At 36.5% G+C, this 15,418-nt stretch overlaps 2 protein-coding genes across 4 annotated transcripts; both read right to left on the bottom strand.

Annotated features, from left to right (window-relative positions):
* Positions 1 to 3,513: 3,513 nt before the first annotated feature.
* Positions 3,514 to 7,660, bottom strand: lrrc20 (leucine rich repeat containing 20). 3 transcript variants are annotated; one of them, XM_084740909.1, is made up of 5 exons: positions 7,625 to 7,660; positions 4,739 to 4,827; positions 4,332 to 4,481; positions 4,056 to 4,223; positions 3,514 to 3,964 (listed from the first exon to the last, which is right to left on the bottom strand). In XM_084740909.1, exons 2-5 carry the CDS (start codon positions 4,806 to 4,808, stop codon positions 3,828 to 3,830), a joined length of 525 nt encoding a protein of 174 aa, XP_084597035.1. In that variant the 5' UTR covers positions 4,809 to 4,827; positions 7,625 to 7,660; the 3' UTR covers positions 3,514 to 3,827. The 3 variants fall into 3 exon arrangements, with proteins under 3 accessions (XP_084597035.1, XP_084597033.1, XP_084597034.1); XM_084740907.1 differs by lacking the exon at positions 7,625 to 7,660 and adding an exon at positions 6,155 to 6,329; XM_084740908.1 differs by lacking the exon at positions 7,625 to 7,660 and adding an exon at positions 6,043 to 6,319.
* A 2,356-nt stretch (positions 7,661 to 10,016) lies between these two features.
* Positions 10,017 to 13,897, bottom strand: ndr2 (nodal-related 2). The gene is made up of 3 exons (XM_084741032.1): positions 13,645 to 13,897; positions 10,619 to 11,376; positions 10,017 to 10,299 (listed from the first exon to the last, which is right to left on the bottom strand). The coding sequence occupies exons 1-3, from the start codon at positions 13,895 to 13,897 to the stop codon at positions 10,147 to 10,149; spliced, it is 1,164 nt and encodes a 387-aa protein (XP_084597158.1). The 3' UTR covers positions 10,017 to 10,146.
* Positions 13,898 to 15,418: the final 1,521 nt, after the last annotated feature.

Raw genomic sequence — 15,418 nt, 5'->3', positions numbered from 1 at the left:
TCCATCTAGTATTTCAATTTTAGTGAGCAGACTCTTCAAATTATTTATTAAATGTAAAGAAAAAAGGGTAGAACCACCACAGTCCACATTAAGTGCTGTGGAAAATATTCTCCTGATAGTTTCATTGTTCCATTTTTACTTCCCTTTTGATCTCCGGTCCATCTGATCAGAGATGCCAGATTTCAGGATCGTTACCATGCAGCTTTATGGTACAGAGTTCAATCATATAAAACAGCTCCAGGTAACTGTGTGTGGTTTTAGAGATTCAATAAAATCATATCATCAGCTTTATGTGTCCACTATTGCAGTAAGTTAGACAGGAAAGTTATTTCTCTTATAATATATTGCAGAATACAGTAAAGTAAAGTAAGTAAATGGTGGTGTGAGTTGCATAAAAGAAAATCATTTTATTCTCATCTGGCAAAACACAGAAAATAATTTGTATCATTTCAGAGATAAATAGTACTCTCAGGTCCTCTGGTGCTGGCTCTTTAACTGTTCCCTAGATGAGGACAAAAAACTATGGCTTAGCCTGCCAGAGGAGCTGAGGGCATCACAATCTGTAAACACCTTTAAAAGAAATCTTAAGACATACCTTTACAGCTTGGCATTCCCTTAATCCAATTTATTTTAGTCCACCCTCTTCCACAGGGCTTCACTGGTCACTCTCCCAGAGGAAAGGAAATGTTCAAAATAAGCCTTTGTCTGTTTCTCTTAGACATAAATGAGCTCAAATTAAGAACAATATGTGACTTTGATCATTTTCTCATACTCCTTAAATTCGGCTCCTGATAAACAGCCTTTGTCTCGTATCAGCCTGAGACTAATTTGAGCCCAATTGAAGATCTTAAAATGTCATTTTTTGTCTTACTGCGCTGATCTGAAGTTTATCTTAATAACAGCTATTGAGATAAAACCGATATCTAAAAGAAAACTCTGTTATCTTAAATCAGATCTTAAATTTGTCTCTGTGGTCAAGTTAAAGTCTTGTTGCTCCATATGATCACCAGGGAGAAACTACTGAGACAAAGCTCAACAAAAATCTCCTGATTTCTTTTTGTTTTGCTCCTTTTTTTTTCTCGTTTTAGGAGAAACAGATGAGACTTCAGCAAGCTCAAATCTCATTAATTTCTCATAAGACGACTGTGAGAAAAATTTTTCCTGTTGCTGTTTCTTGTTTCTTATTTCATGTATTATTATTTCCTTATATTACTCTATTTGCATTGTTGCATTTTCATTAAGCTGCTGCTATTGCTGCTTTTTCTAAAATTATATTGTATATTAACATGTTCATTAAAATTCAACAATAGCCAAACAATGGTGCAATTACATATAAATGTGAATCGTTAGATGATTAATGATTAACAAGGAGCTGATTATTTCGAGAAACCGCAACGTAGGTGAGTAGCTAAGACACAAAAAATCCTCCTGCTGAAAACACAGTTAAAATGCCTGCTAAGACAGGCACATCTGTACATCTGTACATCTGTACAACTGTAATCAAATCACAGTAAGTCAGAGGGCAGCATGAGATAAGGTCACAGCTTGAGCAGCAGAGGGGTCACGTGATGCACTAAGTCTGACATCCTGCTAAATATTTCTCCTGGCCAGAAAGCATTCCTCTTTAGCCAACTTAGTTTTAAGAGTTTGGCATCTTGCTGTCATATAAAGTAGGCATTTTAAAAAGTATTTTACACAGAAAAGGGATACAAAAAATGCAGTCATTACGGAGTGCCTCACATATCATACAATAACACGACTTCCCTCTTCTTGCTCTTCTAGGCTAAAAACAGCGAATCCAAACATCAGCTTATACAGGAGGTGATCCAGTTTCTATTTAAAGAATTCAGGAAAATCCTGAACAAATACTTTGAATCCTTCTACTGCAACAACCTGTATTACAGATGGAGGGTTAAAGAGCTTGATCTGTGTTTAAGGTGCAATCTGTACCCGACTTAATCAAGTCTCCGAGGTGCCTCCAGGTTGCAGCCGGTGACCAGACAGCTTCAGAACATTTTGCTTGTGTCTCCAATTGATTTTGCTCTCTATTATGAGCCCAGCATAGATCTTTGTGCAGGAACCTGAGGGTGAACTAAAGGAGAATATATTGCTACTGTTCTAATGGTCTTTCAAGACATTATTTTAAGCCTGAGTCAACATACAGTTTGAATGTATGTCTTCAGGTTTATTGGCCAAATCATTGCCCCGACTCTTATTGTGATTTTATTTCTTGTTAACCTTGTGCAGATGTAGTGTGTGTGTGGTTTGGGATTGTGTGTGAGAGCACTTTATGTGTATGTTCTTACTGATGTTACTATGTTGGCTATTTTGTGTTGTTAATTTATTGTCATTACTGTGTGTATTTTTTGTTTAAAATATCTGTTAATTTAAATGTTTTGTGCCTGAGGACCCCTTTAAAAACAAGATGGCACATCCCAATTCTCCTCTAATTAGATTGGAAGTAAACTAGGATCTGTATTTTATATTCTAAATTGTTTATATATAATAAACATTATCTTTTATGTTTGTGAAGGTGAACCTCAAATAAATGACTAATAAAACTAGAAGTGAAATACATAATCAATTAGTGTATCACAGAAAATTAATTTGCAACTATTTAATAGCCAATTAATTGTTTGCCAAATGCCAAAAACTGAAAATTAGCTGGCTAATTGACTATTTTCTGATTAATTAATATCAGAATTAATGAATGAATATTAATTTATACAATAAAGTAATTGTCTAATTGAAAATAAAAATAATTAGCCCTAAATAAAGCAGTACAACTGAACTTTACTTCAGGTATTCTGTGAATTATTGTGTGCCATCCAACAAAATTCCAGTGGTTCCATAACTCATATCTTTACTTAATTAAAAGTACCAATATCATGATGTATAAGTACTCTACTGCAACTAAAAGTCATTCATTTAACATCTTACTGGAGTAGAGGTATATTATTATAATAAACTAATATACAGTAGTTATATAAAGTATTACAATCACTAAAAGTATCAAATGTAAAAGCACTTGTTCTACAAATTATATATATACATGTTTTACATTGTTAGATTATTAATACTGGTGACTCTGTGCACCAGTAGCAGTCAGTGGAGCTGTGAAGTTCTGCGCTTCAGTCCAGTGGTTCCCAACCTAGGGATTGAGCCCTTCCAAATGGTCACAAAATAAATCTCAGGGGTCATGAGATGATTTATGTGAGAGGACAGAAGAAAAAACAACATTCTGCTATATTTCTATTAATATTTTGCACTTTTGTCTCATATTTTATTTTTAGTTAAATATTGATTGTGTGATCTCTGCACATCAAACATTTATTTAAATAAAACCATGAGAAAAGTTGTGAAAAGTCCCATCAACAATTCATAAACAGCTGAGACATGACAATGGGGCCACAACCTGACCAGCCACTGCTTTACTCTCCAACTAATTATATTTTATCAAATGATCAAAACATGTAGTGGAGTGGAAGTGTAAAGTAGCACAAAACACCAGAGTGCAGTTTCCAGCACATAATCTTTAATTGAAAAACTTTTTATACTATCAAAAGTAATAAATAAGTCATTATAAGCCATACCTCAATTGAGACAAAAACATATCTCTAATAAAAATAGTGCATAAAGATGGATTGATTTCATCTTTGTAACTAAATCACAGAGGAAACTATCTTTACACACCTGTTTTCTTGTCTCTTGTAAACCCACTATGATATCTTCAGTTCAAGTATTATGATAGCCCAGGCACACAGAAGCACCCAACTGAAGTAATTAAAGGCACCCAGCATGCAGATTATAGTTATACATGATGTATTTTAAGGCTCAGTTGTGGACAAAATGTCAAAATTGAGTGGAGATTTCAGAGCAGCCTGGGTGTTTGAGTCCAGAGGGTTTGACTTAACATTTATCCACTTCAATGCTGGCATGGCAGACAACTTCTCCACTGGTATTTCTGTGGGACAAAATAAAAAACAGAGTAAATTTGAGCTCAAATCAGGCCATGCAACAATATATAATCCCTTTCCTTAATATATTATCATTACCAGTGATGCTGTTTCCCTCCAGGTTAATCCTCTCCAGTGAGGCTATTTCTGTCAGTTTATCAGGGAAGATGGAGAAGCTGTTATTAGCCAGATTGATGCTGGTCAGATGCTCCATTTCTGCCACGGCGTCAGGCAGTTTGGTGAGAACATTTCCTTGCAGGTCCAGTTCTGCAACGTATTTCAAGACACCAGTAAATTCAGGAGTTGCTTGTCTGTAAACAGCATAAATCAACACTCTTTCTTTGAAGATTGAGTCCATGAGTCATTGTGTGTTACCTCTCAGCTGAGTGAAGGTTGTAAAGAACTTGCTAGAAAGAGCCTTCATCTCATTGTCAGCTAACGTGATAACGCGGATGTTTTCTGAGACGCTCCTCAGGACCTTGAACACACCATCTGGGAAAGAGATGAGCTTGCAGTTGGACAGGTCTGCAGAGAAGAGGAAGATTATTATGAGATTATCAAGTATTAACATGGCAAGGGAATGTTGAATATTAACTAACACTTTGAAAATGAGAATTATGGTAATTTGAGCTCCACAAATGTAAGCCTCTGTCGCCACCTGCTGGTGATATCTGGTATAGCACTGAACAGAGTATTAAATCAGAGCTCTTCAATCATATGCTGGGAAACTGCAGAAAAAGCGAATGAGAGACAGAGAGAAAGATGTGTGAAGAAAGTCTTACCCAAATAGTCTTTCCCCTCCTCTACGGTCGCATTAACCCTGCGGGCCACATTTGCGACTGCCTCAGCCATTTTTTTGTTGTGACTGCTCCTATGGGAGGTAATGCAACATTACATTTACACACTTTTTTTTTTTAAAACATGGATTTGAACAACACACAAATACTAATCACAGTCACTAATAATTACTTTATACTATCACAAATGTATCCAACTTCATGCAGTTAACAGACTTGGTACTTTTAGTCAATATTAAGTTAGTGCTGCAAGTGTTTTTAAGCTTTGGTTATATTATCAGAATCATCACAAATGGATAAATGGATTGAATATGCATTTATTACTGGATTTGTCCATCTAACAATAGGAGCAGTAGGATCATATTAACAACAGGTGCAAACAAGTCAAATCCCCTTACTCTAATTAAATATTTTCCATTAACTCACATTAACATTTGCCAGGGAGGCGGTATATTATTCACGTATGAAAATGGCAATACAATACAAGCTTTCACTCAAATCTTTAAGGTTTTTAAATGTAGAGTAAAAGTACAAAAACTACAAAGTTTGAAGAATTTCACCTGAAAAGATGTGGAAATAATGAAAAGTGTCTCTAAAATGCTGTGTTCTTATGTTTTCAGAGCAGCACTCTGTAATCAGTGTTGGAAAGTAACTAAGTTCATTTACTCAAGTACAATTTTGTACTTCACTTGAGTATTTCCATTTTATGTTATTTTATATTTCTAGTCAACTACATTTAGCAACATAAATTACTAGTTACTTTGCAGATTAATATTATTTATACAAAAACCTATCTGTCAGTATAGCAGATTCAACACTAAAGTAATGAACATTCCTGACAGACCTTTTTCTCACCACCACCACCATATATAATCCAGTGATATTATATTATTACAACACTGGCCATTTAGCATTGTGAGTACTTTTACTTCTAGTATGTAAAGTACAATTTGATACTAGTATTTTTTATACTTAAAACTGTGAATGCAGGATTTTTACTTGTAATAAAGGATTTTTAAACTGTACAAAATCTGAACTGACAGTCGTTACATAAATGTCATAAAGGTAATTTAGAAAGCCCGAAAGTGAGGCTGGGTAATGTTACTGCACCTACTATAGCAGCTGAGGACCAAATACTGTGAGGTATAAATCAATACAACATCAGCTCCAGGCCTGCTGCAGACCTACGCTACAGAACTAAGTCAAACGCAGGATACTGAGCTATAAGTAAGCAGTTATTTAATCACTGTTTCATGCAGACCACTTCAAGAACCTCAGAAGCCACTTACCCCAACTACAAGCTACGGTTACAGAGCCTGACAGCTGCCACAGCTAGCTAGCGTTAGCAACAGCAACAGATTTGGTAAGTGTGTATTTTTAGCCACGACAAGGGCAATTCACCTTCCCGTTTCGCTAGTCATTGCAAAAGACACACTAGCAACACCTCTTGTACCAAAATTAAATACGCTTTGGTTGTTGTCGTTGTTGAGATTAGCTACAGTTAGCTAGTTAAGTAAGGCACATGCTAACTCAGACTGCTGGCTAACAGCCGGCTAGGAAGTATGTGAACGATCAGTTCACGAGCGTCAGTCCTGCGCGGTCAAGCTGCAGACGGTGTAGTTTAATTTAAAGTGACAAAGCAAGCAATAAAAAAGCAAGTACGAGTGCTTTAACATCAGTAAAATACTGCTCAATTACAAGTAAAAGCACCGGTGTTAGAAAAATACTTAGAACTATAAGTATTAATCTCAAAAGCTTACTTTTTTAACCGTTGGTGTTTAATACATTATTAATAGCAGCTATTCAGTCAAAGGGCTTTCTGTTTCTCCAAACCTTCAGTGTAAAGTACATTAATAAGTTTTTAAACAGTTAAATTCTCAGTGTCGATTAATAAATCAATGATTAATCATTAACATCTTTACTCCAAACCTGTGCTGCTACAGTGATTAGTTTTTTTGTCCATATGTCCTGGTTTTCATTTGCTTGTTTATGATCAGATAGCCTTATTGACTACAAAAATGCAGATGAATTATCAATTTAATTATGATTTTAAAAGTAACTGAGTAGATTACATAGTGTAATACAAACTTAAGTACGAGTAAAAGTAAAATTACCCCTCAAGACTACTTAATAACAGTAACTTGAGTATTTGTAACTAGTTGCTTCCATCCCAGGTAATACTTATTACTACTAAATTAATAACAGCTATGTTTAAGTTGGCTAATATTGGGTGACAACATGTTAATTTAGTCCTAGTCAGTTTTTAAAGTTTTTAAAGTTTTTAAAAGCTGAATGTTGTCCATTGTTGGACCTTTTATAGACTGCCATGATTAATCGATTAGTTGTCAACTGTTAGCCTAAATTAATCATCAGCTATTTTGATAATCGATTTGAGTGATATTCTAAGAAGAAAAAAAAGTGAAAAGTGAAATTCTCTGATTTCCAACTTCTCAAATGTGAATATTTTCTGGTTTCACTCCTTCTGTATGACAATAAACTGAACATCTTGAGGTTGTCGACAAAACTTGTCACTTTTTTCTCTTACTACATTAATCTAACAAGTTCAGTGACTATAGTTACTTTTAACATTATGATTATTCATACCCTTCCTGTCCTAGTAAGCACTGACAAGGACCATATTACTGCACAATTACTTTTACTTACTATGTAGTAGCAGTAGTAATAGTATTGGTAGTAATACTTAGTACTACTTTAAGTAAAATTTGCTGATAATACACACCTTTATTTGAGGAATTATTTCAATGCACTAATTCTTCACTTCTTCGAATACCTCTAAAGACATTTAGTTTTTTCTTTTTCCATATAAATATTTGCCTGATACTGACATTAGGAAGTTAAATGTTGTCTTACCTGTCGAGTCCTGGTCAACTATTCCCAGTTTGACCAGTGTCATGGTCATGACTCTGGCAGATTCCTGGTTAGTCAGTGTATTTTCAAAGGATTTGAATACAATGAGCTCTCTGGCTTCAGAAGAATAGTTTACCATTGTTACAACTAACTGCCACTTTACAGTATTTGCTGGATATCCCTCGCTGTGTTTTGATTGTGAGGCGAATTTGGCCATGATCTCTCTGTGGATGACTGAAACGCTCTAAAACTAGAAAAGTCCACCTGTTTTTGGTGCGTCGGTTCTTTTGTATCACACACAGTAATTTCAGGTGAATATGCTAGTGAGTGATGACATATTGTGTTTTGTAGATATGCTTGCAAGTATGCTGTGTTATATGTCAGCAAATTAAAGCAGCCCAGCAACAATAGGCTAAATGAAACACTCTGAAATCGTCTACATTTGGATTTAATTCCACTCCTTCCCTCCCTGTCATGTACCCATTTTTGTCAACTTTTAGGGTCAGATAGCAGGTTAGTGGCGTATGTCATTTAGAGATGGTATACATCATCTGAAAGCTGGGAACCTGAAGATTAATTATATATTCTAAGTACTGTGGGTCAAGCTGTAGTGTAAAATTTTCACGTTGTGAAAGATTAGAGTGTATAAGGGCTTAGAGCAGGGGTCAGCAACCTGCTGCTGTAGAGCCACATGCGTCTTTTGTCCCCTTCTCTGAGGCTTTGAAAGAAAATTATGGATATATGGAAATGAATAAAGATTATTTTATTCTTATTTATTATCGTTGTAGTTAACATGATCTCAACATTCCCCAGTTGTAAAAATGTGTATCACATACGCCAAATTAAAAAAAAAACAAAACATCAACTAAAATGTGTGTCACAGTCTACGTCTATGGCTTGGTGTCTTTTCCTCTAAATTTTGCCAGAGGCTTGTCTTGAGCCTCCTTAGGCTAACTATGGATGCCAAATCCAAAAAAGAACAAACATGGCTCTTGTGGGAGTAAAGGTTGCTGAACCCTGGCTTAGAATAATATGCTGGAAGTACATGATGGCCAGTCCCATGCTTGGTTGTGTCTTGTAGCTGTAGCAGCAATTTTGGGGTTGATACCATGTATTTGGCGCACTATTTAACCATTTTTGACCACCTGAAAATAAATAAAAATGGTCCAAAGACCCCCATAATACCATATTAAGACACTAACACTTTTTGGTGATTTTGTACCAAAAACTTTTTTGGTGATTGGATGGTGAGCACTTCTGTTCTGGGGATTGGTCAGAGACCCTCTTATTGTCAATATACCTAGGGAATCCATCCGTCCTCTGAATGTCTCAGGCCACTAGTTTGTGGTTCTGAGGTTTCATGAAGCTGTGATTATTCTAGATGTCACAATAGGTCATTTTATACAGAGAGGTCAAGTGTCAAAAATAGTCTCACCACAATGAAATGGCAACTATGGGTATTAACACCATCACACATGAATACAGTTGAGCTCATTGAATCCACAGGAGTCTCAGCTCTCCAGTCAAACCCAGTTCATACAAAGAAGATACTCTGCATGGAATTGGCATGACGTCGGCACGTCTGTAAAGGGGAGACTCCTGGGTACCCATAAAACCCATTTTCATACAGATATCTTGAGATGAGACATCAAGGGACCCCTTTGAAAACTGCCAGGCTGGTTTTATCCTCGCCAAAATTTATCCTGACATTGTTTAGCCAATTCCTTAGGTCATATGATACCAATATCTTCACCGTAGCTTTAAAATCCAAGCCTGAGCCTGCTGTTGCCTTTCAAAGACAGTAATGATGTCCCAGCAGAGTTGAAGTGATCAAGAGTATAAATTTTACAAGATATAATCGATTCCAGCTTTCAGTACATGACAGTGTTCAACTGTTACCAAATAAGCAGAACAAGGTTTGATACCCAGACTCAGTGCTAAAAATAAGCTTGGATAGCAGGGTACATAATTTAACAGGTTCACTTGTAGATAGCCAAACTGTTGACATGCCAAAAAAGTACAGTATACGTAATAAAACATAACAAAATACAGAACCCATGCACAAAATGTACATAAATACAATTCTTTTAATATTTACAATAAATATACATTACTTTACAGTTACACAAACGGTAGTGTACAATAAAAACAGTGCTGGAATATTCAACAACATTGCCATTTCATGTTTATATTGATGAAACTGATAAGGGGAATAAAGTTGCACATTAGTTTGTGACAACTGCACACAGCTGGACACAGCTGTTGTTAAGTTTGTTTTTCAGCACATTTTATAAAATAAAAATGTTCTCCTTACAAACCAGAGCTCACGTCACAAATTAAAATTCTCTCTCTGCACATAGATCAGCGACAATCTTACAGTGGACAGTGACAAAAATCAAAGAGCTTTTTTTTTTTTCTCCCTTCTGGTTAAGTGTTTTGTTTTGTTTTTCAGGAAGTGGTTGCTCCTGCACAGCATGTTTGTGCCACTCAGCAACACAGGTCTTGGTTGGAGGTGGCTGTGGCTGTCACTGGCAGCCACATTCATCCACAATCATGTCTTCATGATGCCGAAGGAGCATCTCTCCGTTCTCGTAGTAGAGCATGCTTAATGGGCTCATTTTGGTAGGGGCACAGCAGGGCGATGCCACTCTGTCAGGGTGGTAGTGTTTCAGTAAACTCTGGAAAAGGAAGAAACAAAACAGAGGGTTTAGATAAATAATTCCAGTCTCTGTAAACAAAGACAGATAAATACTTATTTTCAGTTCAGTTATTCAGGTTTATGCCATTGAAGGGTTTCTGAGGACTCAGGAAAGACCTGCACCCTCTGTAGACATAAACATCTCATTCTAAGTTAGCAGAAACACAACATTTCTTATTTTCAGTTGATTATACACTGATGAAAACATACTATACCATAGTACCACAAATCTAACACACAAAAAATAAAGAAAAGAAAGTTTTGTTTACTGAGTCTAAGATAGATAGACAGATACTCACCTGCATGTAAGCATGGTTTGTTGGGTTTAAGTCTTCTCCGAGGGGTCCAGGGCAGGAGCCCTCACAGCGGTAGGCGTTATATCTTTTAGGAAAGATGATCCAGGACCCCCAGCCAATTTGATTAAAGTCTACATGCAGATCGACTCTGCGACAGAGGGATTTTTCACTCCCTTTTTTGGACGCCTGCAGGCTTCTCACTGTTTGTTCTCTCTGGCCCCGTTTGCTCCTGCGCCTCTTGGGCCAGCGGGCCTTTTTGATTTCAGCAGGAGACAAGAACTTGGATTGTTCAGCTGTATGGAGTAAGCTGGCTTTGGCCTTTGAGTTTTCATCAGAGCCGGTGTGTGAGAAGACGACCAGCAAGGCCCGGTCACTCACTTCCTGATCTCTTCTCGAGGCATAGACGGGCTGATCGGAAAGAGACACTTTCCTTCTTCTCGACGCTCTTTTTTCTCGAATTTTCGCTGCCAGTTTCTGTCGGAGCCAGCTCAAGAGAGGTTTCGTCATGTTGAACACTTTCCAGCTCTGCGATGAAGTGACCAGTGATGATTCAGTTAGCAGCCCCACCAGCTGCTGTTCCTGGCAGCTCTTGTGCGTATGGCAGGCCTGGCTGTACTGGTGATAGACCTCCACGGTGATGTTGGAAGCACTCTGTGTCCGAGGAAGCTTGATTCTCAGCTCTGCTGCCTGTATCTGTTTGTCAGCCAGCAGGGCGTGGAGGTCAAAGGTCGCAATCCAGCGCCTGTGTCTGTACGTCAAACCTAATGTAGTGAAAAGAAAAGGAGTTGCATCACTGCTGTGCACACAGTGTTACACAGATTACAATAAGTGAACACAATCAGGATAAAAATATCAAACTCATAGCTGATATGACGACACACACATTAATAAAATAATATTTACAACAGGTGGATTTTGCTTCATGTCAGTTAACTTACTGCCTGGCAAAAACAGACATCTGTCCCTCAGTTAAATGAAAAATATAGTTTATCACAATACATGTGAATATTGTCTTAGAAATTTAAATTGTCAATACTATGATTTTTTTTTTAATCTAACCCACCACTGCATGTGAAAAGTTTATTTTATGTATGTTTAAGATATTTTTCACGCTGTAACAATTTTATTTCTTTTTTCATTTACAATTTTTATCACACTATTACAAGGAATGTTTTTGTTTAAACAATATTTACTGTATACAACGTGAAGTGTTTCATGTGACAAGTTTTTTTTTAAATAACTTCACATTCTAACAATATTTATCTTGTTATAATGTGAAATGTTTGATGACACAACAATAAGTTATCACTTATTATTATAAACCTTTCATGTTATATCAAGATAAATAGTATAGGTTATTGTTGAAACAAGAAAAGTTTCTGGTGATAAGTTTGTATGTTGTAATAATGTGAAAATATTCTGTTATATCATGAAAATATCTTGTTTTAACAATGTAAGTTTTCACATTATAACATGAATTGTTTAACAACATAAATGGTATATTGTTATAACAAGAAATTTTTGATATAGCGACATGTTATCACGTTATAATGTTGTTATAAAATAACTTCGTCATGTTATAACAAGAAACTTATCACGTTATAACAAGATAAAAAGAACAGGCTATATTTAAAACAAGAGAAGTCTTGTTGTAAGGTGATAAATTTGTATGTGTGGTGTGAAAATATCTTGTTACAACATGAAAAACATCTTGTTATAACAACAGACTTGTCACGTTATAACATAATGTAAAATGTTTGGGATCAATTAAGTTTATCTTATCTCTTATCTTAACACTGATCCGTTCTTCTTTTTCTGGCATTGCAGCAATATACTTCCATACATTTCTAATCCAGAAACAATGTACAAACAATATATTTCTGTTTTTATTATCATACCAAAGTTAATATGATTTTATTAACTAAAGTTTAAGTGTGGGGGTGGATAACAAGGGTTATGCTTTATGTTATTTGCAGGTTAGACCATCTCTTTTGTTTTGCAAAAATAAGTGTAGAGTCAATAATAAATGCAAAATATAATTACCATAGATAACCTCAACTATGACCTCGAGATTAATGCTTGTACTGATGGATTTTTCCAACAAATCAAAGCTGCACTTAAGAGTTCTTTATAAAAAATGAATTAATCTATTGTTCCAGTGCTGCACCACATGTGCTGCGCCCACATCTGTAATTGGCGCTCATTGTGATTCAATGAACAGGTGTGGTTCAAATTAATCTAAAGGATTAAAGCATTTTAAACACTGAGCTGCTGTATTGTGCAGCTCTGCATTGGCCTGTTTATCTAGACTGCTGATCAAAAGTGCAAACCACCGTCTCTATTAATCCACTCAAACCAAACACGGAGCCGAAACCAATCGTTTAACACGTCCGTGCCTCTGCTGGCTTCTGCATATCCTCAGTCAAACAAATAGGTAATAACTCTGACACCTAGCAGCGATGTGGAATTGGCTTCAGCAGCGGGGAGGGCTGTCCTCTCTGCTGGGCTGCTTGTGCCATTAAATCCCAAGCTCTAATCTAATCAAGCCGAGAAGTGTGAAAAAAAAGAACTAAGGGAAGCTGTTGATTTGACTTAACAAGAGATTTGTATAGGGGGATGTCTGGCGAGATGTCTAATCAACATCACCTATTTAAGAAAAAAGAGGTTTGCTTTGAGAATTAGACAGAAAAACCCCGGCCTTTTCACACGCTGATCCCCGCATGGTTATTCTCCCCCTCCTGCGCTAGGATGTGGATTGAAACCCTCTGAGGTCGTCTGGGACGCAGCTTTGACAGGAGAACACTTCCATCCATCCATTATCTATAACCGCTCATCCTTTGGAGAGGGTCGCAGGAGGCTGGAGCCAAAAAAAACTAACATTTCAGAAGCTCTTTAAATGGATATCTGATCTGATTTTGACCAAAGCTAAAAAAAAACAGAAGTACAGATATTTTCCACTATTTTGCTCCCTCTTTTCATTTATGCCCCATTAAGTAGCTGCACGTTTGGAAAATACTTGGAAATCTTACTTTTAGCCACCACGCTCTTCACCGTGTCCGCTTGCTTCGCTGCGTCTTGCTCCATAGCATCCAAAGGCCTGGAAAAGTTCGTCCTGAAATTCCTGTAGAGATGCATCATGTACGTTGGCAGGTGGTACCCGGTCGATCGCTCCATCACGCTGGAAAAACGCTGCAGAGGCCTCACATAAACTCCATCTCTGGCAGCCAGCAGCCCGAGCAGAGATGCGTGCAGCGCGAACGCCAGAAGTCCCAATGAGCGCATGTTTAATGACAAATTCCTCTTCTGGAAGATTAGGGGTGTCTTATATAGGCTACTCTCTCCCACCCCCTTTCATGTTTAACAAGTAGCTGAGAACATTAAAGGAAATTGACATGCGTCCTCAAGACTTGTTACCTGACAGCTCATCATCCATTCAGTTGGTAATGAGGCGCCTGGGTGCGTGTTTACAAGGAGCGCAGCTTTTTGTTTGCGCGATGCTCTCCGGGCTGCTGCAGCCTGATTCCCCATCCTTGGATTAATTGTTCGAGCTATTTGTCTTACACTAATTGTTAGGCTTTCCCATAGTGTAATGTAGTCTACTGAATACCGTCTGAAATGGACAATAGGGAGGACGACAGGGCTGCTGTGCTCATAAGACAGTAATGAAACGCTACAAACATTAACAGAAAACAGTGCTGACTATGTAACATACCAAAAACTCAAGGTAAAAAAACCCCTCAACTATACAATATTAATCGCGATATTAAAAAACAGAGCAAACGACAATTTAAAAAATGTCCTTTATTCTGTAATAGATCTGACATATTTTCCTTTTAACTTCGTCTGCTTTCATTCTTTAATAAAATAAAATTTAAGTAGCCACATGACAGGAGCATGAAAATTATAAAAAGCTGACATGAATTTCTTTGGCAATGAATGAAGATTATCTCATTGTTTTGAGATACTAGGTCATTATTTTGAGATACTGAGATAATTTTCTCATTATTGTGAAATATGAACTCAAAAAGTCATTATTTTTAGAATATATCAATAGATATATTCTCATTATCTTTGCAATAGATATTGTCACAGCCCAGTAGGATATTGAGACATTCATTTATTGCGATATTCAATATATTGTTACCTCCCTATTGTTGACACAAGGCTTTGCTGTAAAAACATAGTGCAATCTTGATGTTTTTTGCACAACACAGCAAATTTCTTAAATGTGAAACCACCTGGCAATAAAACAACCCAAAGATACTCAGTTTAGAGAACTAAAGACACCACAAAATATTCACATGAAAAGCTGAAATCAGAGATTTTGGACATTTTTTCTTAAAAATGTCTGAAAACGATTGATCAATTATCAGAGTAGTACTACATTTAGACCTATAGCACAATGTTCATCTCTTATTTTAAACATCTGTGTATTTAGGGCGTTGCACAAGAGTCTTAAAACTAAAGACAGACACTGAGATAAAAATGTGCACCACAAAAATAAGATAAGGTTCAATGAAAACCTTTTGAGACATGTAGAATTAAACAGGAAACAGGCTCTTTATCTCTGTTTATCATATTTTAACTTCCTGATCTTCACTTATAAAAAGAAAACACTTTATGTCAAGCTTTGTGGCTTATATATGGTTGATTTTGAAGTTCTAGTGATCTTAATTTACCATACTTGGTGGTGTTTTGAATTTTCATTCATTCATTTCCTATAATGTTCAAATGTAGGCTAATATTGGCAAAATTAGTGGCCACTATGGAAGGGCATTTCAGCCAGTGTAATGAAAAAAAAAA

Source organism: Lutjanus erythropterus, chromosome 17, assembly GCF_056507025.1.
Source record: "Lutjanus erythropterus isolate fLutEry1 chromosome 17, fLutEry1.hap2, whole genome shotgun sequence".
Lineage (NCBI taxonomy): Eukaryota > Metazoa > Chordata > Actinopteri > Lutjaniformes > Lutjanidae > Lutjanus > Lutjanus erythropterus.
Note: the sequence above shows the minus strand (reverse complement) of the source record. Positions and strands in the feature narration are given on the sequence as shown.